At 42.4% G+C, this 23216-nt stretch overlaps 1 protein-coding gene across 1 annotated transcript in view; it reads left to right on the top strand.

Moving 5' to 3' along the window:
* Positions 1–1019: 1019 nt before the first annotated feature.
* LOC309703477 (protein NLRC3-like) overlaps positions 1020–23216 on the top strand; it is a 31147-nt gene continuing 8950 nt past the window's right edge. Inside the window, exons 1-6 of the mRNA XM_082528334.1 lie at positions 1020–1224; positions 4448–4563; positions 4648–4749; positions 14157–14279; positions 22651–22729; positions 22891–23095. Of these exons, the coding sequence (XP_082384460.1) occupies positions 4475–4563; positions 4648–4749; positions 14157–14279; positions 22651–22729; positions 22891–23095 (598 nt within the window). The 5' untranslated portion in view covers positions 1020–1224; positions 4448–4474. The remainder of the gene's footprint in view (positions 1225–4447; positions 4564–4647; positions 4750–14156; positions 14280–22650; positions 22730–22890; positions 23096–23216) is intronic.

The raw sequence follows: 23216 nt of genomic DNA, 5'->3' as shown, positions 1-23216 counted from the left end.
AAGGTGTCTGGACGTGGCCGTGCCATCTTGCTAATCCAAGGCTCCCGCAATTGTGTCCTCCTTCTTCCTGGATCTGAAGGACAGGTGGACCCACCCTATCCCAAGATTCATCGCAGCGTGGTGGTGGAACATATACTTGGGTCCAGAGATGGAGCTCTCTCTCTCTGAGACTTTGTGGCTGTTTTAAGATTGAATCTGGCTTCAGTTCAGTCTAATTTAGCAGCTCTGACATCAGAGATTGTAGGAGAGGCACAGCCACACCACAGCTGAGTTTCCCACCCGAAACAGAGCGTTAACATGACCTCTCTGGACTGTGTTGTTCACAAGGTTTGTTCTGGGCTTTTAAGTGGAGGGCTGGAGCTTGTGAGTAATGGAAGCTGCGAGCTGTGTTTGCACATGCTCAGTGTTAAAGGATGTTGGCTGGCTGTGAAAGCTAAATGCTCTCTGGTTAGAAGTAATATCACACATTAGGATAACTGTGCTAGCTCTGTGTCAGAGTACCAGGTCCTCGCTTTGATCACATGACTCTCAGTACACAGCATGATGTGTGCGCTGTAAACAGGAAGCAGAGGAGCAGGTCTGAGGCTGAGACTGAGGTCCAGATGTTTCCACATGTTTCAAGTCTGCTGTGTGTTTGATGATTATTTCAGGTATAGATGATGGAATATGACCAGTCTGATGTGAGTCTGCTTCTCTGACAGCGCCTAACCTCTCTGTGCTGCCCCCTGCTATCATTACTTACCGAGTCCTTGACACACTTACTACCACTTTATTAGGTACAGCTTGCTAACACAGGCTCAGACCTGCTTTGCCTTCAGAGCTGCCTTCAATCTTCATGGCTCAGAATCAGCGAGGTGCAGGAAACATCCCTTAGAGTCATGTGATCAGTGACGTCTTCTTCAGCACTGACAGATAGAAAACTGCCTCCACATAAACAGGATACATAATAATAATAATCAAAGAATGATTTTCAGCTTTTCAGCCCTTTGTCTGGGTGCTAATCCAGCTGTGTGTGTTTGTGATGACAGTAAATAAATGTCAGACTTACAGCTCCTGCTTTACTGCATTAAAGTGATCAGATGACTTCAGCGCTTTGACATGGATGGTAGTGAAAGCAGGAAATGACAAATGTAGCACAGCAGCAGCGTTTAACACGTCTGAGCTGGAAACACAAACTCAGGTGTGGAGTGGAGCTTGTTGATTGTATCTCCGTGTGAAGAAACTGTAAGTTTGCTTTGTTTCCTTCTTTAACAGTTTGACTGCTTGTTTCCGCTCTGTGATGTTTGGACCAAATGTTAAGCTCTTATATCAGGACAAACTTTGATCACTTTTGTGTTTGAAGACAATTCCACATGATTATAGATTATTGACTGATTGAATTCACACATGTTATCAGTCAGTAGGTCTGCACTAAAACATTTGTTATTGTGATAAACAGTTTAAATAGATCTGTGTGAAACTTTAGACTAATCAGACACTGATCATTAATCTGATTGAACATTGTATCCAGTTAAAGGGAAGATCAATCTGATAAAATCAGTTTTTTTGTTAAAAAGTTGTAATTCAGATTTTTACTTAAGTCTCATGAAAAACAAACAAATAAATTAAAAAACAAAACACAAAGTAAAGCAGTTCAGGTTTACTCTGCAGGAGTAAACCTGAACTGGGCTTTGACTCGAGTCATGCATAACATGCAGAAAAATATTTAGATGTAGCAGACATTTCCATGTCTTTGTGTTGTGCTGTTGTCATGTTCACGTTCACGTTCATGTTCACGTTGAATTCTGTGATTTTAATTGCTGGATTTGAGGTTTTTTTTTATTATTCTTGTTTTTATTTTTCAGTTTAAAGGTTTTAATCATCAATAGTAGGTCAGAATGTGGTCTCTTGAGTTTCACTGTGTATTACCCTCCTCTGAGGTTCCAAGCCTTTGAATTAAAAAAAAAAAGCTTCAAACTTTTTTTTCCCCTTTAACCTGTTTTCCGGAATAATACAGATCATCTAATATCAGAGTCCTTATAGAGCACGCACTCGGATAACTCAGTGCGATTTCAGTCTTTTGGAAATGTTAAGTTACGTAAAGATCTGAACTACTTTAACAGGATCAGAGGCTCATGTCTAAAAGATCTAGTCTGAGACCTCCTGATCAGCAGAGATGAAGACCTACAGAGCAGGAAGCAGCCTAATCCAGACTGTAAAAACAGAAGGAACTCACTAAAATATAATTTTAATAGTATGTAGTAAATATGCAGACACACACAAAGCGTGACAAGCTCAAACATGAGGAAGTGTTGGTTTAAAAATTCCTCTGCTGACAGGTAATTATTCTGGCGTCACAGAGACTGATGGAACTGAGAGCAGAACAGCAGGTGTATTTTTTATTATGTATTATTTCCTTTACATAAAATTAATCTGCTGTATGATCTGAATTAAAGTGTAAAACAAAGAAATTCCTGTTGTGTTTTGATGTTATATATATCTATTAGCTAACATCTTGTTATTGTTTCTGCTTCACAAAGATCAGGTGAACCGCAAACTGAAACTTTGATGCATTCAGTTACTAGTTTTTCCAGTTTAAACTTTCACGGAAGATTGTTTCTTTTGTATTATGCTAGCTAAAGACACGCAACATCATTCACAGCATTTTTGTTTATCACGAACATGATGTAAGACAAAGCAGAGAGCTAATAATGACTTAAATGGGTGCCTCAAGACCCACTTCCTCTATTCTCTGTCGTCATATTATAAATATTATTGGGATCACTATAATATTTTATACCTTATACCTTACCTGGTCTGTGTGCCAACTTTCTACTGGTTAACTAGCCACGGGAGACCGCCTTGGTGGATGAGGTGGTATCTTCAAGCAGTAGATTCTGTTTGTAGAGACAAAGTAAAAGCAGCCATCAGAAGAGAGTTGGGTTAGAGAGAAAGAGGAGAATTCAAATGGCTTTCAGAAAGATGATGAACTGAAAGAAATTAAGTAAATGATAGACATTATTATTTTGAACTTTGAATCACATAAAGTTATTCCAGTCATTAAATTCACCATAAATATATGCTAAATATAATCCTCAGTTACAAAAAATCTAACAATAACAGAAGTTAATGAGACTGTATTTACACAATAAACGAAAAGCTATATTGCTCAACTAGAACTGACAGCCAGAGAGAATGAAAGGCTGTAAAAGTTAAGTTAGGTACAGTGGCATCAAACCATCTGCACAGACAGCATGATAACACAGAGCTAGCCAAGAACACAGAGTGACGTTAAAGCTGCGTCTCTGCAGACCCCAGCACAGCAGCCAGAGCCTGAATTTCAACTGATGAGCAGTCACACTGCAGCCCTTGTTTTTACTTGTTCTTACTTGTTCATGTTTTTACAGTATAAACACGAAAATTTTCGTCTTTGCTTTGTGTTGATAGCTTTTGTCTTCATACCCTAAGAAAAAGATGGTATGTGTTCTAAATAGGTTATGCATTTGTGTTAGTGTGTGGAACTGTAGTTTATAGGCTTATATTGTTAAAATGGTAGCTATTAGACAGTTTCAGGTCATTTTATGGAGACATGAGAAAATAATTTAACACACAAACACACACACAGTTGCAGATGCATTTGTATGAAGGAATAGCTGATAGTGGAGCTGTTGTATAGATGTAGCATGAACTTGATTAAAAAAATTGTGCTTCTCATTAAAAACACTGCATCACAAATGTTGAATCTGCTTCAATAGAAGGTAATTATGACAATGATTACGAAATAATTACAAAATAATTATTACAAAATAACTACTACTACTAATAATAACTACTACTACTAACTCCTGTTAATAAACAGATGTGATTTAAGTAAAAGCACAGATGTCTCTGCGTCCACAGTGTTTGATCCTAGCTGTCCGTCTGACATACTTATGTCTAAATGTGTCCCCATTGGTGACAATCAATTACATCTTTAACTCTGCAACCTCCAGGTTTATGGGGAGAAGGAAAGCCGTACTGAACAAAGAGCTATGAGGAGCGTCTTATTATCAGTAAATTATTGTGTGTTCAGTTCTCTGCAAACTCAGGAGGAATAATTAGTTTGAAACTTTTAACTCTGCTGATCTTATTGGAATCATGGATCGGCTGAAATGTTTGAAAATGTTTGTAATACGTGTTGAATTCAATGACTCATTGGTTGAACTGGCTGCGTATTACTGGACTGAAGCCTCCAGTCATAGTGAATCAGTTTGTGTCAGTGAATGCATCGTGTGTGTCATGCTTCCATCTAGTGGACTGATAGTAGAGCAGCTGATGGCAGCTTCCTCTGCCTCACACTGCTGTCTGACTGCATTCAGCTGACACTGAGATGAAGCAGGAAAGCAGCAGCTGATATTTGGACAGCACACATGATGGAAAGCAGGGTTTCAGTTGATGTGCACATGAATGATTTGTGTTTCCTCTGCAGGTAGAAAGTGTGTGTGAGCTGAGCAGCATGGATCAGTGTGAGGACAGAGAGGAGGGAGCCCCTCCCTCTAAAAGCACTCTGTGTGGGGAACATGAGAGCCAGACCAAAGCTCAGAGGTGAGATGACCATCTCTAACTGTCCATGACTCTTCTCCATGTCACAGCTCAGCACTCACATCACTGCTCCATCATTATTCACAGGAACCAGCCTGGACCTCTATCCAGGAGGTTGTCTTTAAAGAGTGACGCTTCTAAAGGAGATAAGGCTAATTTTAAAGCCCAGCAGACATCTGATCAAAAAAGGTGAGCTGTTAGTAACATGAACTTTTTGAGAGCTTATTTAATATTATTTAATATTATTTAATGTTTATTATTATGTTAATGTTTAAATTATTTAACTATATAATTTAATTATGTAATGTTGTTGGATATAAAGTGCAGTTCAAACATCTCATTCCCTGGGATTTTTTTTCTCATGTGTAAGGAAACATGAGGTTCACCTTAAACAGTTTCCCTGTGTAAATATAATTGGGCAAGATACGAATCCACATTCAATTGGATTATAAATGTATGTAAATAACAGAGAGAAAGCACTGGCATAGAGAGAGCATAGACAAAAGTGCATGTGTTAATGAGGCAAGGTGGGTAAAGTGTTGAATGCCCAGAGTAGAAAAGTGCTGTATAAGAATCAGTCCATTTACCATGTAAGGTGGCACTGATAATAATTTCAGTAATATTGCTGACAGTTTGATGGTAGGAACTGTTATTACATACAATTTAGTAAAGCAAGCCACCTAATCAAACAATCTAAGGCCCCATCCATATTACTACAGTACCTGTTGGATTGTGTTTGAATATGAGATACGTGGACATCTACCAATTGGCTGAGACCTGGCTTATCGAAGAACAAGAAGTGGCTACAGCTGTTCAAAATCCCACAAGACTGGCCGACATGATCGACGATGGGCAGGGCTGTGAGCACTGTTTTTATTTATTTATTTATTTATTTTTTTAAACACAATATGGATAAGATCTTCGAGAAGGTCATGGCTCTGCTGAATGGATAACGTCTTGAAGAAGAACAGCCGGAACTGAGAGACCTGGTGACCAGTGACATACATTAGACCAGCTGCAATTTGTTCCCACTAACCAAAGCAGCTACCATCTTCATCTCATGTGGCGCCCCTGGCGCCAGCTAGATGCTTAAGGCAAAAGCTGAACATGGAACACACACGCACACATACGCATATACACTGACACAGAACTATACTCACCATTTTTGTTCTTTTTTTCTCCTCGTCTTTCCTCATATTGTGCATTTTCCATTGTTGTTTGGTTCCGGGTCGCTGCTCGTGTGGCTGACGGGCCAGCTATCTAGCCTGACCTGTCTCCCCAATGTGATGTTTGTGTATTGTCGGTAAGGTCTGTCTCTTAATTGCCGACTCGAAGATAAATAAAGTCTTCTGAATCTGAATCAGGTGCTACACAAGTTAGAGCACTGCTGCGATCTTCACTAAATAGATAAAACCAAATTTAAAAAGAACCATGTCACTATTTTAAAATATTGGCTGAAAGTCTTTCTCATGTTGTAATCATCATTCTCAAAAGTAATTTTTTTATTTTAGTCTGAGTCTTGTAGGATGTGTTAGGATTAGGGATGGGTACCGGTGTCCGGTGCCATCATGGCACTGGTTCTGACATAAACGGTAGTAACCAGACCGAAAAGCAGCGCACATTTCGATGCTTTATTTCGGTGCTTTTTTTTCCTGAGCTGTGATACACTTCTAGCCAATCATTTTACGTTGCCGCGGATAGTAGGCGGGGCCAGGTACGTACGTTCTTTTAGAGCAGAGCTACAGATTAAAAATGCCCAAGACGAAGCGGTCAAAAGTCTGGCTGTACTTCACAGCAAAAGATGCAAACTCAGCAGCAACAAGTGCTTTAAGGTGATACTGTGATACTGTCAAAGGAGGTAACACCTCGAATCCGATGAAACACCTGGCGACCCATAACGTTTTTTTTTTTAAAAGCCGAGAAATGCGCCGTATTTGATAGCTTGCTGTGAGACCTCACACCGAGCACATCTACTGCTGGTGGGTTGCCTGTTATCGGACCCGGATTTAGCAACATCCCCCAAAAACCCGAAGAGGAGAGTCCTGGCCCCTAGCCCTGCCAGTGTAGCAGAAATGATGAGGATGATGATGGCAGCAGCAGCCGTTCTTCTCTGCGCGAGTAGCTTAATGTTGTTCGTGTGTAATTTACGTTGAGTAGGCTAACCACGTTATTACATAAATGCATGTAAGGTGAACTAGCAAACATCATCATAGCCACATGCGGCTGTCTTCTTGTTTGATGGCAGATACTCCCTTCACCCTGGCCAAAAAAGGCTAAAATGACCAAAGAAAAAGAGGGAAACAGTTAAACATGAGAGGTTTTTGGACAAAGTTTGTGTTTTTTCCATTGGTTAAGCACTGCTTCCAGCTAAGAGTGATACCATATATGCCCCATAGCTGCAGAAAAGGCTAACATTGTTATCTTTTTACAAAAAACCAGCTGAACATGAGAGGATTTTGGACCAATTTTGTGTTCTCCATTCTTTAAGCACCGGTTTGAGCACTGGCACCGTTTCAAAAGTACCGATTTGGCACCGGTATCAGATAAAACCTAAACGATACCCATCCTTAGTTAGGATAAACTGATAACAGGTCTGAGCTGTTGCTCACAGTTGGATTCAAGTAACTGGTGCAGAGGGGAGGAACTAGAACTAAAACATGTGCTTATGCTACTTTGGGTGCCAGAAGATGAATACATGTCAAGCACTGAAGAGCAGAAACTGTAAAAACACTGATGAAATTAAGAGTAAAACAAAAATGTTTGATGCCAAACACCAGAAGTTAAAAGTGTTAGGTAAACATTGACTAATTGACTAACTGATTAATTCTTCCTAAATCCCATCTGAAGTTTTCCTGACAGCAAGTTGTGAGAGCTTATATATATATATATATATATATATATATATATATATATATATATATATCCATCCATCCATCCATCTTCATCCGCTTATCCGAGGTCGGGTCGCGGGGGTAGCAGCCTAAGCAAAGAGGTCCAGACCTCCCTCTCCCCAGCCACCTCCTCCAGCTTGTCCGGGGGAATACCAAGGCGTTCCCAGGCCAGCCGAGAGATATAATCTCTCCAGCGTGTCCTGGGTCTGCCCCGGGGCCTCCTCCCGGTGGGACATGCCTGGAACACCTCGCCCAGGAGGCGCCCAGGGGGCATCCTTGCCAGATGCCCGAACCACCTCAGCTGGCTCCTTTCGATGTGGAGCAGCAGCTGCTCTACTCTAAGCCCCTCCCGGATGGCCGAACTTCTCACCCTATCTCTAAGGGAGAGGCCAGCCACCCTTCGGAGGAAGCTCATTTCCGCCGCTTGTATCCGCGATCTCGTTCTTTCGGTCACTACCCACAGCTCGTGGCCATAGGTGAGGGTAGGGACGTAGATCGACCGGTAAATTGAGAGCTTCGCTTTTACACTCAGCTCCCTCTTCACCACGACTGACCGGTGCAGCGTCCGCATTACTGCAGCCGCAGCCCCAATCCGTCTGTCGATCTCCAGCTCCCTTCTCCCATCACTCGCGAACAAGACCCCGAGATACTTGAACTCCTCCACTTGGGGCAGGAACTCATCCCCGACCCGGAGTGGGCACTCCACCCTTTTCCGGCTGAGAACCATGGCCTCAGATTTGGAGGTGCTGATCCTCATTCCCGCTGCGTTACACTCGGCTGCGAACCGCTCCAGTGCGAGCTGGAGGCCCTCACCCGATGAAGCCAACAGAACCACATCATCCGCAAAAATCAGAGATGAGATTCTGAGGCCACCAAAGCGAAAGCCCTCCGCCACTTGGCTGCGCCTAGAAATCCTGTCCATAAAAATTATGAACAGAACCGGAGACAAAGGGCAGCCTTGGCGGAGCCCATCACCCACCGGGAACGAGTCCGACTTATTGCCGGCAATGCGAACCAAGCTCTTGCAACGGTTGTATAGGGATTGAATGGCCCGTAGCAATGGGCCAGACACCCCATACTCGCGCAACACCTCCCACAGGACGCCCCGAGGGACACGGTCGAATGCCTTCTCCAGGTCCACAAAACACATGTAGACTGGTTGGGCAAACTCCCATGCACCCTCAAGTATCCTCGAGAGGACAAAGAGCTGGTCCAGTGTTCCGCGACCAGGACGAAAACCGCATTGTTCCTCCTGTATCCGAGGTTCGACTAGCGGACGAACCCTCCTCTCCAGCACCCTGGCATAGACTTTCCCGGGGAGGCTGAGGAGTGTGATCCCCCTGTAGTTGGAACACACCCTCCGGTCCCCCTTCTTGAAGATGGGGACCACCACCCCGGTCTGCCAGTCCACAGGTACTGCCCCTGATCTCCACGCAACATTGCAGAGACGTGTCAACCAAGACAGCCCTACAACGTCCAGAGCCTTCAGGAACTCGGGGCGGACCTCATCGACACCAGGGGCTCTGCCACCAAGGAGTTGTTTAACTGCCTCAGTGACCTCGCCCCCGGAAATCGGTGGGTCACACCCCTCATCCCCAGACTCTGCTTCCTCCCCGGAAGACGTGTCAGTGGGATTAAGGAGGTCCTCGAAGTATTCCTTCCACCGCCCGACAATTTTCCCAGTCGACGTCAACAGCGCTCCGCCAGCACTATACACAGTGCAGGTAGAGCACCGCTTTCCCCTCCTGAGACGCCTGACGGTTTGCCAGAATCTCTTCGAGGCAGTCCGAAAGTCTTTTTCCATGGCCTCTCCGAACTCCTCCCACACCCGAGTTTTTGCTTCAGCCACTGCCCGAGCCGCATTCCGCTTGGCCTGTCGATACCTGTCGGCTGCCTCCGGAGTCCCACAGGCTAACCAAGCCCGATAGGCCTCCTTCTTCAGCCTGGTGGCTCCCTTCACCTCTGGTGTCCACCATTTGGTTCGGGGATTACCACCACGGCAGGCACCAACCACCTTGCGGCCGCAGCTCAATGCAGCAGCTTCGGCAATGGAGACGCTGAACATGGTCCATTCGGACTCAATGTCCCCAGTCTCCCTCGGAATGCTGTTGAAGCTCTGCCGGAGGTGTGCGTTGAAGATCTCGCGGACTGGGGCCTCTGCTAGACGTTCCCAGCACACCCTCACTACGCGTTTAGGTGCACCAGGTCTGTCCAGCGTCCTCCCCCGCCACCTGATCCAACTCACCACCAGGTGGTGATCAGTTGACAGCTCAGCCCCTCTCTTTACCCGAGTGTCCAGAACATATGGTCGCAGGTCTGGTGATACGATTACAAAATCGATCATCGACCTACGGCCTAGAGCATCCTGGTGCCACGTGCACTTATGGACACTCTTATGTTCGAACAGGGTGTTCGTTATGGCCAAACTGTGATTAGCACAGAAGTCCAATAACAAAGCACCGCTCGGGTTCAGATCAGGGAGGCCGTTCCTCCCAATCACGCCCCTCCAGGTCTCGCTGTCGTTACCCACGTGAGCATTGAAGTCTCCCAGCAGGACAACAGAGTCTCCAGGTGGAGCACCTTCCAGCACCCCCCCCAGGGACTCTAAGAAGGCTGGGTACTCCGAACTGCCACTCGGCGCATAAGCGCAGATGACAGTCAGGACCCGTTCCCCGACCCTAAGGCGCAGGGAACAAACCCTCTCGTCCACCGGGAAAAACCCCAACGTACCGGCAGCAAGCCGAGGGGATATAAGAATACCCACCCCAGCCCGCCGCCTCTCACCAGGGGCAACTCCAGATTGAGACAGAGTCCAGCCCCTCTCCAGGAGACTGGTTCCAGAGCCCAGACAATGCGTAGAGGTGAGCCCAACTATATCTAGCCGGTACCTCTCAACCTCACGCACCAACTCAGGCTCCTTCCCCACCAGAGAGGTGACATTCCATGTCCCTATTGCCAGTCTTGGCAGCCGGGGGTCGGTCCGCCAGGGCCTCCGCTCCTGGCCGCCACCCGGCTCACAATGCACCCGACCCCTATGGCGCCTCCTGCGGGTGGTGGGCCTGCGGGAGGATGGGCCCATGTCTCCTCTTCGGGCTGTGCCCGGCCGGGCCCCATGGACTAAGGCCCGGCCACCAGACGCTCGCCCTCGGGCACCCTCCCCGGGCCTGGCTCCAGGGCGGGGCCCCGGTAACCCTATCCCGGGCAGGGTAAACTGTTCCCTCGATATTCTTTTCATGGGGGTCTTCTGAATCGCTCTTTGTCTGGTCCCTCACCCAGGACCAGTTTGCCATGGGAGACCCTACCAGGGGGCAAAAGCCCCCAGACAACATAGCCCCTGGGATCCCTGGGACACACAAACCCCTCCACCACGATAAGGTAGCAATTCAAGGAGGAGATATATATATATACCTACCATATTTCCCGGACTACAAAGCGCACCTGAATATTAGCCGCACAAGCTAAAATCAGGGGAAAATCCTGTTTTGTACATACATTAGCCGCGCCTGACTAAAGGCCGCAGGTGTTTCAATGTTGACTTATCATATGTAAGAGAATATGCACAAAGCGAATTGTCAGGAAAGAGATGGCTGTTTGGAGACACACCCCTTTTATTAATATTTTGAAAAACAAGTTACGGGTACATATTTGCATAACTTTTTATGCAAAGTACAAGTAGCGGTAATTACAAGTACGAAACATGTACTGTGCTTCATAAATGAGTAACAAATGTAGTACATAACAATAACCTACAGTACACCAGAAAAATAGATTCAGACTACCTTTTAGGCTCAGGTGCAGTGACACGGCTTTAACAAGAAGAAAAGTCAGTCATTCACCATCTTTCTCTTCTTCCTGCCACTAAAACCACCAAAGTCCTCTTCTCCAGTGTCGGAAACGAACAGGCTCAGGATGGCTTCGTCATCCACTCTCAGCTTCTTTCCTTCGTTGTCACTTTCAAAACCAAAGAAATCCTCGTTGTCAGTGTCAGAGTCGAACACCCTCAGAAGGGCCGTGGCGGTGTCCTCCTCTCCATCATGCAGCAGTCCAGTCCTTCGAAATCTGTTGGTGATCGTGGATGTTTTCACACTTTTCCACACTGTCAGATTCCACCGGTGGAGTTGAGCATAACTTGCTTTTCGCAAGTTTATCGCCGCTCGTCATCCACGCCTCCCGCTGAATGCGTAGCGCTACTTTGAAGTTTGTTTTTCGCGCTACTTGTCCGGCACTATGTTTCCTGGCGGATGGACATGTGATCAACATACCACTCTTGAACCCCGATACTGTGTGTCTGATCACATGCCCTTCCGCCAGGCAACGTAGTGCCGTACAACGGCGGAACAAACAAAACAAATCGTCTTACGATATGACAAAAATCATGGACAATCCATAGAAAAGCCGCACCTGACTAAAAGCCGCAGGGTTCAAAGCTTGTGCAAAAAGTAGCGACTTATAGCCCGACAATTACAGTATATATATATATATATATATATATATATATATATATATATATATTAGGGGTGCAACGATACACAAAATTCACGGTTCGGTTCGGTTCGATACTTTGGTGTCACGGTTTGATATTTTTTCGATACAAAAAATGTTCATGCCTTTTTAATTTGGCATTTATTAAAATTATAAATATATATTTTAACTCAAAAGTACAGTTTTTAAATTTAACCCTAACCCTTGTGCGTGTTTTTTATTTTGACAGCGAATGCGCACCTGCGGACCACTTATGTGCAGCCCTGGTTATTTAGCTCGTCATATTGCAGCCACAGAAATTATTTTGTCCATGAAACCATAAAGCTGCACTTTCTTTTTGCCTTATAGTCTGATTTGTCATAACTTCTCCGTTTTGTGGTAAGCTTTTCTTTGGCTGTCACTTCTTCACCCTGACCTGTCTTATTTGGCTCAGCAGAACTAAAATATATATCCTGCTGCGTTTACACACGTACTCACATAACGCTCAGCGATTCTCTGCGCGATCAACCTCTCACATGTTTAAGCTGCGGGAGATTTCACTTGTCATGTTTGCATAGTAAGCTAACGATTAATAAGACGATGTCAGAGGAATTGGTGCGCAAATTATCATCACTCACAGATCAGTGCTGTCGCTCTCTATACACAGTTCGCACGATTGCAAAGTGAAAGCAAAAAACAAGCGCAAATTCAAACGCGATTTCAATATGTCACATATTGACAGTGGCTCACCGATGCCAATGACATAATTACCCAGCTACTTTTCTGAAAGAATGCAAAAGCACTGACATATATTTTCCTTCCTACAATAGCCCGACGGGCAGGGCAGAGATAGATTTTGGTAGCCGACTAAAAAAAATCGATAGCTCCAGGACGTCGGGCTAGCATATTGCAAGCCCTGTATCTGATTGAGGAATCACTCATCTTTGGAAAAGAGAGTTTATTACAGAGAAATGTCTCTTTCCAAAATAAAAGCTATACTATCCGCTTCTTCTGGGCTATATTCTCAGCAGCATAAGGAGAATCATGTGCTAACAGCTGTCTAAATGACTCGGCTAAAGTTAGTAGCATGCTTGTTGTTTTGGTCTTTGCACTAGAATGATGTCGGCGTAAATGTGCAGTCATATTCGTTGTGTTCCCACTAGTGCTTTCAGGTTAATCTCGTTGAAATGACCTTAACACCACAACACGGCAAATCTCCGTTAATGAGCTACCGCCGATCGCCCCGTGCGTGGGGCTAGACGGCCAACACGTTAATGAGCTAACTGCGCTAACACACTAGTTCCCACCCATGTAATTGAGCATTGCATGGCACATCCAACATACTGTTTTACTTTAGTCCATGACTCGCTTACCTTCAGGGTCATACGTCACATGAAAACCAAAATAATTCCAAACGCCAGATCTGAATGAGGGTGGGGGAGGTCCAAGGAGAGCTTAACTTCTGTCTCGCTAGCTTGCCCTGCGCTCTTCCTTCTGACTATGCTGTCTGTGTTGAGCGCTCAGTGGATCTGCGCTCGACAGTGCAGCCTAGGCGGAGTAGTCGAACGCAGATTCACTGAGCGCTCAACACAGACAGCATCGTCAGAAGGAAAGTTGATAAAATAAATTACAAATGTTGTATTGTTCGATACATATGCGTACCGAACCGAAAGCACTGTATCGAACGGTTCAATATCGATACGAATATCGTTGCACCCCTAATATATATATATATATATATATATATATATATATATATATATATATATATATATATTAGTGCTGGTGCAGCATAGTTTGTACAGTGTAGATGACTCCTTAGAGTAATTTGTCCAGTTCTTAGAGAGCTAAGGAAAACAAAAGACTTTCATCATATGTGCAGTTCTGGCCCAGCTCTGGAGATAATTCACAAGTTACACTTGTTCAGTGGTGAAGACAGTAGTTCAGAGAGGCAATAGAAAGTGCCTTTGTAACTACAGAGTCAGAGGAATTCCTTAATTCTTTAAAACATGTTAAACCTGTACATTTAAATTCCTTCTCACATTAGGACCATTAATAGTCCTGCATAATGTAAATGACTGTTTACCTCTGGGTGGTGCTCTGTTCCTACACTGCCAACGCTAATTTGGAGTTTCCCTCTGCTCATGCTCAGCCAAACCACTTTCTCTTTGGAATGATGAAGGTATTAAGTCTTCTTCAACTTATGTGACTCCAAATTAAAAACACATTTTTCTTCCCTAACAGGATTGACGGTAGACCTGCTGGACCTGAACCTGTACCCGAACCCAGCTGTGTGTCCTTAAAGAGTGACTGGTCTAATCCACGTGACACTGATTTTAAATTCCAGCCTCTGTCTGCTGCAGAGAGGTGAGCTGTTAGTAACATGAACTCTTTGATTTAACTGCTTGATGTTGTTGGACATAAACTCCAATGCAAACACATTTCCTCAGTCCTATTTACACTAATTATTGCAAGATAATAAAAAAATTGTACAGTATAATGCAGGAAGATGTTAAGGTTCAAAATTGAGGAAGGAGAGTACAAACCACCCATGGTCCAGAAGGTCTTGGTCAAACAATGATTTTTAATGAACACACGTGTGGGAAGAAAACTCTGCACGCCGACAGCAAGTAGTCTTCAACTTAATCAAAGCATGAACAGATATTTTATAGCATCAGGGTTTGATTTACTGACGCCCCTTCATGCGTCACAGATACATTTTATACATAGATCAGATCAACACCACAATGACTTTTAACCCAGAAGATCATCTTCTATTTTCATGGCCGGTACTTTCCGTTCTTGTCTTAAAGTGAATTGTTCCTCTTTCTTACCGAGACATGACTAATCTCTCCTCTAAATAAATCTAACTCATGTGTGTGTGTATGTTGACCTCACATGCTCTTTCTCAATTCACCTGTTGCACTTCTGACCTTTCACCAGACCAGAGGCTCACTGAGACTATATGTATGTCTTCTACTAAATAAATGTTTTAACCAAGAACCTCTACTTAAAAGCTTAATATAAAATGACCTGATATATAAGTGTTTTGTAAGCATGTACTGCAATTCCTTCTATGGCTCCAAGTCACTTGCACAATAGATTGTCCGGACATCGCGCCGAACAAAGCTTCCAACCCCCAATTAATTGACCGAGCTCCAACTCTTTAATAAGCACAGATATGCATTGTGTATAAAATAGTCATAACTGCACCTGAAATACAAGGTCAACATAATAACTGTATGCATAACATCTTAAGGCCTTCTTAAAGCTATCTGTTACATTGTTAAAGCCTCGTCTTAGCCTGCTGCTCAAAATAACTTTCACTTCTGCAAAACTCTCCAAGCCTGTTTCCTGTCCTGTTACTTTTAGCCTTTCTGAAAGACACACACTGTTCAACCCCTGAATGCAATATAAACTCCAGATTATATTATTAATGCAATGGTAATAATGATGATTATTTAACAATAGCAGTAAAATAATTTCCCTGCTCCACACTCCCTCTCTCGACCTCTGGAACACCAGAGGTCGCAATACATTGTGTCCTCGCTCAGACCCTCTCTAGCCGTCCTCTGGCTCAACCAGCTCCCATTCGAGAACACTCCATGTGTAAGCTTAGGTTTTCTCGGTCCCTCTCTGGTGGTTCAGCAGGCCTCGAGATCTCCAGGATCCTCGCCCCTCCTGTGGTCGCCGAGATCGATCTTCTGCAAAGGAAACAAAACACCTTTTCCTGGACCTCCCTAACTTATCCTATCTGGGACTCTTTAATCAAAAGCATGATCCTAATTATCTTCTTAACTTATTGACTTATATTTATATATATTCTTCAACGTTCCTCATCCCTTTAAAATTCTTTAAGCGCTGGTTTCACGTCCGGTTGCTCGCTCTATTTTTCCCTATCTGATCATCAACATCCTGTACACAAACTGTCCACCTTTTTAACAAAAAATCATTAGAACCAGCCTATTCTACTAAAAGCTCCAAAAGAAAAACAACCACTTTAATCAATTAAGTTTAAGCATATAAGCAATTACTCCTGTATACATTTCATCATAGCTAAATGCTGCCTTGAAACAACTCCTGTGTGTTAACACTAACTTCATTTTAAAACCTCACATTTCCTATGTTATCACCTGTTTTTGGTATAGCCTTTTATTTCATTTTGCTCATTTTAATGTAACAATGCCTTCTAATTCTAGTTTATCAGACTTAACCAAAATATATGCTTTCCTTCCTCTTTGGTCCTTCTTTAAGTTCAGTCAAAAAGCTAAATGAATTTGAGGCCTTTTGCCTGGAATCAATACTGTCATGTGTGTTTCTGTGTAATATCTGTCTGTGTAAGCCTACATTATAACCACTACTTCTAGAAATCAAAAAAGAAATCAAACCTGTTCTCCTCCTTCAACCCTCACTAATTTTCCCCTAAGGATATCTTTTTGTCAACGTGTCCCACAATTTCCCTCTAAGATTTGTGCACAGCTTTGAAAAACCCTGGTATTGTATCTTCTAAACAGGATTCAGTTCTGTCATGGTCCTGGGCCATGTTGGCCCAGTATTCTTGGTTCCTTGTATTTTCACTCCTTATTTAGGCCAGGTTTTCTGAGGTGTCCTGTTGTGGTGTTCCCTAAGTGTTTTTCCCTTTGTGACTCTTACCCCCTTGTGCCCCTCTGTGTATTTATGAGCTCTCGTCTCTCTTTGTGTTTATTCCATGTTTCCCCCAGCCTGTTATGTCTGTGTTCTCCCCGTGCGTAATCTCCCTGTGTTCTCTGGGTGTATTTAAGTTGTGTCTTCTGTTATGGTAGTTGCTGGTTCGTCTGTGTTGTTTCCCCTCGGTCTCCCTGCGTCTCTTGTGTATTTCCCCGGACCTCCCTGCATCCTCGTTTCTGGTTTGTGTTATTAGCTTACCCAGTTTAGGTTTCCGGTTTCTTGTTTTTCCACCAGTGCTGTTTTGTGCCCCCCGTTGTAAATAAATATTCACCTGCACCAGAGCTGCCGCCTTTTGGGTCCTTTTCTACAACTCCACACGGCTTGCCCCGCAAACCGTGACAAGTTCACTTTAATCCTTTAACCTTAACTTAAAAATAACAGTTTCAGTTTTACCATATCCAAATGATCAAAAACCCAAAAGGTCCTAAAATGATCCTAAATTATTAAACAATTAAATTATTAAACCCTAAACCCCCCTTTATCTTGATACATTTCATGTGTCAAGATACTATACAAAACTTAAAAATGCTCAGTTTCCCCACTCATGATCCAATCTATGTCATAAAAATAAACTTAAAACAGAACAGTTATCAGTCATGTGTTTCTTCAATTAATGGTAACTGAGTTACATCAAAAAATATTTCCCCTTTAGCATTTGGCATTCTCCCAACAATATACTATAATCCCATAATCTAACCCCACTTAATAAAACAAAACAGAAATTTTCTCTGGTAAAAACAAATTGTTTGTCCACATTTATTCATCCTCACATTCACTCACACATTCACTCCATATTTTTGCTAATAGTGGAGCTTCCCGCGTCAGATTCTTCACCCTCAGCAAAATGAGCTCAGTCATTTTTATTTTCCATAGGAAAATATTTCTTTATGCTTTTGGACTGGATTGACTCGCATAAAATCCTTTTTACAGGTAGCTTTCTCCTCAGCCAATTGTAATCTGGAAAGCCCCCCTTATATTTGCTCTTCCCGAGAATTTTCAGCGCCGTTATTCACTGTTGCAGGCCTGCTTAAAACAGAAATGAAAAAATAGAGCTGATTGTTAGCTCACAAAACACAAAACAAAATCACCTGACAGGTTTTCTTTAAGTGCACTGTTACAAAATAATGGGCCCAATTTTAGACATGTCGATGTTTCCTAAAACTCCCTCTATTAAAAACAAAAACAACAACAACCCGAACCTAACTGACAGAATCAACCCATCACCACAACAACCTCAACAACCTTAAACACACAAAAGTTTTGCCACCACATAATTTCACCTCCTCAATACACCGAAAGTCTCATTAAAACCACACAATTTGCACACAAAAATCACCCCCTTTAACATACTTAAATTCAGCATAAAACCCCCTTATGACAACATATAATCACTAAACTATAAATTTCCTACCCAAATCTGTACTTCTCTTCTCTGCTATGCTTCCTCTTCTGAAAGTCACTTCCTCAGTCACACACACACAGGAAGTTCCTTCGTCACCACTCACTCCAACTAATTTGCATACTGAGTCATCTCTCAATGAGTTGCTGTAACAACAGAAACATATGTTTAAACATTACCAACTCATTAAATCATTTTATTTCTTTCTACAGTGATCACTACTTGATCACTCAGTACGAGAGAGCACTCCTAAGTCACTCTTTTAAAACTACTTTAATCACTTTTTGTTTACATAACTCACTCCCTTTGTCATATGGCTTCTTCTATTCCTCAATTACAAACTCAAATGTATTTTATTAAACATTCACACCATTGTATCATTCATACAAAATAGCAAGCTGTTCTTCATTGCATATGTTTGTGTTCTTAGCCAGGTTTAATCAGTGTCTATGCATTAAACTCCATGAGCTTGTCTTGTCTTTATAAGGTTAATGCATTTTCTGTTTGTGTGTGTGAATTTGCATATGTTGCTTTTGCAGTGTGTCAGACTCCTTCATAATTTTGCCTTTAAACAGTCAATTTTCTCCTCCCCAAATTTACTAACCCAAATTCTGATTTCCTACCTTAAATAGCAGCATTCCTTGTCCTCAGCCAGAAGCTAGGGCTCCACTTGCCACTTACCCCCTTCGCCTTAGCCCAGCGGCTTTACCCTTAAGGTCCCGTCTTCTTCACTTCATCTCACCCGTGAGTCTGAGCTCACCGGGACTGAGTGAGGCCGAGTAATCGTGACTGTGCCTGCCTTAGGTTGTCCCAGGGTTTCGAGGTGGGATCTTACCCGTCATGGGCTATCCAGCCTTCCATACTCGCCTGATACGGGGCCCAAGTGGGCAGGGGAGGGAACACACTGGCTCTGGAAATTAAAGGAGTGTAAGCTGCTTCCTTCATTGCATCTTATATTAAACTATCTCACTTTTGATTCTTTCCTCGAATAATTTCACATATGGCACTTTGTGTATGTGTGTTTTCTATTCATTAATGTAATTGTCAGTTATTTTCTCTCTTCATTTTACTTTTTATCTGTTTGTTTGTAACGTTCTACTTTAGTTCTACTAAATCTTGACGTAAAAACAATACGCCCTTATTTCACGCACACACACTCTGCAGACTTCCTCTGTTCACACACTCGCCTATGAGTTATAATTATTAGTTATTTATTATTTTGTTCAAATCACACAGAATCATTCAAATCGAGTACTCACAGCATTCACATCACAACCTTCAACGTGCTCACTTTCAATCCTGCAAGACGCAGAGATGGACATCTCCTTCACCTAACATAAACTAAATTACCATATCAACATACAATTACTGAAATTCAGACTCAAATACACCGTCTGTTTTAATAAAGTAAAAGAGTAAACGGGTGTACCAAGTGTATGTACTTATGTGTTTTTAAACTGAAAGAAAAAAAAACTCAAACTCTTATAACATCACTCATGCATCTCTTAAATTAAAAACACTTTCAAACTTTAAACATCCTACTTTACATCACCAAAGAAATACCTCTCACACCTTTATTCATCATTCAAAACCTTCTAGTCACCGCATTCACACACTTAAACTGTGACCAGAGTTGAGGAATATAACTCAAAACAAACTTTCCTAAGAGTATTTTAGACATGCTTGTCATAATCAGAAAGAGCAAGTCAAAAACAAACAAACGAAAAATTGAAACCTCCATTAATTCTCACCGCACACACAAGAAATTGAAAAAATAAACCACACCAGCAACTAATGCTGGAGAAAAGTCACTACTGAAAGTAATGTGTTAGTCTTAAGTATATACAGGGCACTCAATATATTTATATATCTACATCCAAACTCAGTCAATTACTATACATCCACTACGGCAACTCAAAACTTTATTTATAGTCCTCTAATAAACATAAATGGCATCTTAAACACACACTCAACAATGTTTGCAGCAGTATTTGTAAAACCAACTGTGGTTTAAACAGTTCGCTGCTTACTCATTTGCATTTTCACTCACACACACACCGTCTAAAAATAGCTCCAGCATTGCCTCAGACTCCTTTCACACAGAGATCTCTTATTTTATATTACAAAGACATCTTATATTTACAACCACTGTCAGATCTGTCAGCTTTAGCGCCTACACAATTTAGACAAATTTAAAATAACCGCCCAGCGGATAAACTCCCTGAGTTTTTTGCGACCAATTAACCAGTATCAGACTCTACTGTTTCTGGCCTCATCTCTAAAATCCCTAACTCAATTTAAAAGCGTCAACCAACCCAAACTTTGCCTGAAGCTCTATTTTTGGCATTACACAGCCAAGGCTTACCCCGAAATTTTAAGTTAAAGTTACACGCCCGAAGTCCAACTTCTTCTGACCAAAAAAGCGCAGACTACCGTTCCAAACGGTAAGGAGACTCTAACTCCTAGCTATTTTGGAGGTTCCCAAGTTCTCCCCGGTTGCCAACCGTACTAACCCTATTCGCCGATAGGTCAGGGCCAAGCGTCCTTGGCCGGGAGGGAGCATTACCTCCGAGAACTGCGCTTCCTAGCAGACTCGAACTGCCGTCCTAGAATAATTTATAATACTTTGAAACAACAATCAACACCCAACACAAGTGTATGACTGAGGCAGATGCAACCTAGTGGTCAATTTGACCGCTCAGGTCCACTCTTATGACCAAATTTGGACTCTAACCAACAAAATAACCAATTCCCTACCAAACTACTTGAGACTCGAACTCAATTTCTTTGGGACTTCAACCCAGTATTTAAACTTTTCTTATCAGACTCTTAACTGCTTTCATTTCTTCTTAGCAGAACTCTAACTGCTTCAACTCATGAGATTTTTCATCAAAATCAAAACAGACATCCACCAGTAACTTCAGTGAGTAGACTTAAATTTTATCATGTCCAATTTGGCACACTTTGGAAATAATTCAACAGGTAGTGCCTTACCTTTTGGATAAGCCGGCTTATGCCCACTCACTTCGACCACTGGAATTCATGTCTGCCCGTCAGACCACCTAAGACCAAATTTCTCCATCTACACCTCCAATCCTCCCTCCTCAACCACCGGACGAAGCCCCCAAATGTTAAGGTTCAAAATTGAGGAAGGAGAGTACAAACCACCCATGGTCCAGAAGGTCTTGGTCAAACAATGATTTTTAATGAACACACGTGTGGGAAGAAAACTCTGCACGCCGACAGCAAGTAGTCTTCAACTTAATCAAAGCATGAACAGATATTTTATAGCATCAGGGTTTGATTTACTGACGCCCCTTCATGCGTCACAGATACATTTTATACATAGATCAGATCAACACCACAATGACTTTTAACCCAGAAGATCATCTTCTATTTTCATGGCCGGTACTTTCCGTTCTTGTCTTAAAGTGAATTGTTCCTCTTTCTTACCGAGACATGACTAATCTCTCCTCTAAATAAATCTAACTCATGTGTGTGTGTATGTTGACCTCACATGCTCTTTCTCAATTCACCTGTTGCACTTCTGACCTTTCACCAGACCAGAGGCTCACTGAGACTATATGTATGTCTTCTACTAAATAAATGTTTTAACCAAGAACCTCTACTTAAAAGCTTAATATAAAATGACCTGATATATAAGTGTTTTGTAAGCATGTACTGCAATTCCTTCTATGGCTCCAAGTCACTTGCACAATAGATTGTCCGGACATCGCGCCGAACAAAGCTTCCAACCCCCAATTAATTGACCGAGCTCCAACTCTTTAATAAGCACAGATATGCATTGTGTATAAAATAGTCATAACTGCACCTGAAATACAAGGTCAACATAATAACTGTATGCATAACATCTTAAGGCCTTCTTAAAGCTATCTGTTACATTGTTAAAGCCTCGTCTTAGCCTGCTGCTCAAAATAACTTTCACTTCTGCAAAACTCTCCAAGCCTGTTTCCTGTCCTGTTACTTTTAGCCTTTCTGAAAGACACACACTGTTCAACCCCTGAATGCAATATAAACTCCAGATTATATTATTAATGCAATGGTAATAATGATGATTATTTAACAATAGCAGTAAAATAATTTCCCTGCTCCACAAAGACTAACAATAAACAAGATGCAACATAAAATCAAAGAACAGGGGAACCAATGGACTAGCACGAAAGGTCAAGACAATGAGCACTGAAGAATTACACATGAAAGTAATGAACTCAAAATGAACTCAAAATAGGAAATTACACCATCACCAACTCAACAGGAACTAAAAAAGAAAAAGAAATTAAATAACACAACAAACATCATGTTGAAGTACTGTAATGATATTAAAATGTAGCAGAAATCAGAACTCAAGCATGAACAGAAAACTTAAGAAAATAACAAATAAGGACTTGGGTTTTATTTATTTTTTTAAAAGATGGCAAAATGGTTGCCATTGCTCTCTAACTTTTAGTCAGTAGTCACTTGGCTCGCAAGGTGGAAGAGCAGCGAACTATGGTGTCAAATTTTAATAATGTTTTGGGGATAAAATGTGCACTAGAAACTTCTGTCTGCCACTTTGTTTGTCTCTCTGGGGACATAGTTGATGTGAAATAATTTTTCATGATTCCTCCACAGAGTGGATCAGGAGAGCTCGGAGGTTCCCAGTGGTCAGTCTGCCCAGAAGCATCAAACAGACCTGGACTCCATATTTATGGTCTGTACATGTACAACAACTACTTTCACATCTATTCTGTTCACAGTCATCTCCATGATGCTCTTTGTAGACCAGTGGATTGTCAGTGTGTCCAACATGGATCTGATGTTTGGCTCCATGATTTCAGTTGATTGGCTCATTCATAATGTATTCTGTTCCAGCTGCTGGAGGACAACATCATCACTTTTGTGAAGAACGAGCTGAAAAAGATGCGGAAGGTTCTGAGTCCAGATTACCCAGAATGCATAGAGAGTCAGCGGGAGGATGATGAGCAGAGGAGGAGCAGCATAGAGGGATTTGTGAAGATCACAGTGGACTTCTTAAGGAGAATGAAGCAGGAGGAGCTGGCTGACTGTCTGCAGAACAGTAAGAGGATTTCTCTAGCTCCTGATTAACTAGAACATTTTTTCGTCTTTGAGGAGATGGATAACATTGGTTTAAACAAAGCTGTCATCTGGAATTTGTAAAAAATGAACTGATATTTTTT

The sequence above is a fragment of the Aulonocara stuartgranti genome, assembly GCF_965226115.1.
Source record: "Aulonocara stuartgranti genome assembly, chromosome: 3".
In the NCBI taxonomy this organism is placed as follows: domain Eukaryota; kingdom Metazoa; phylum Chordata; class Actinopteri; order Cichliformes; family Cichlidae; genus Aulonocara; species Aulonocara stuartgranti.
The sequence above is the reverse complement of the archived record's forward strand: the minus strand, read 5'-3'. Positions and strand labels throughout refer to the sequence as shown.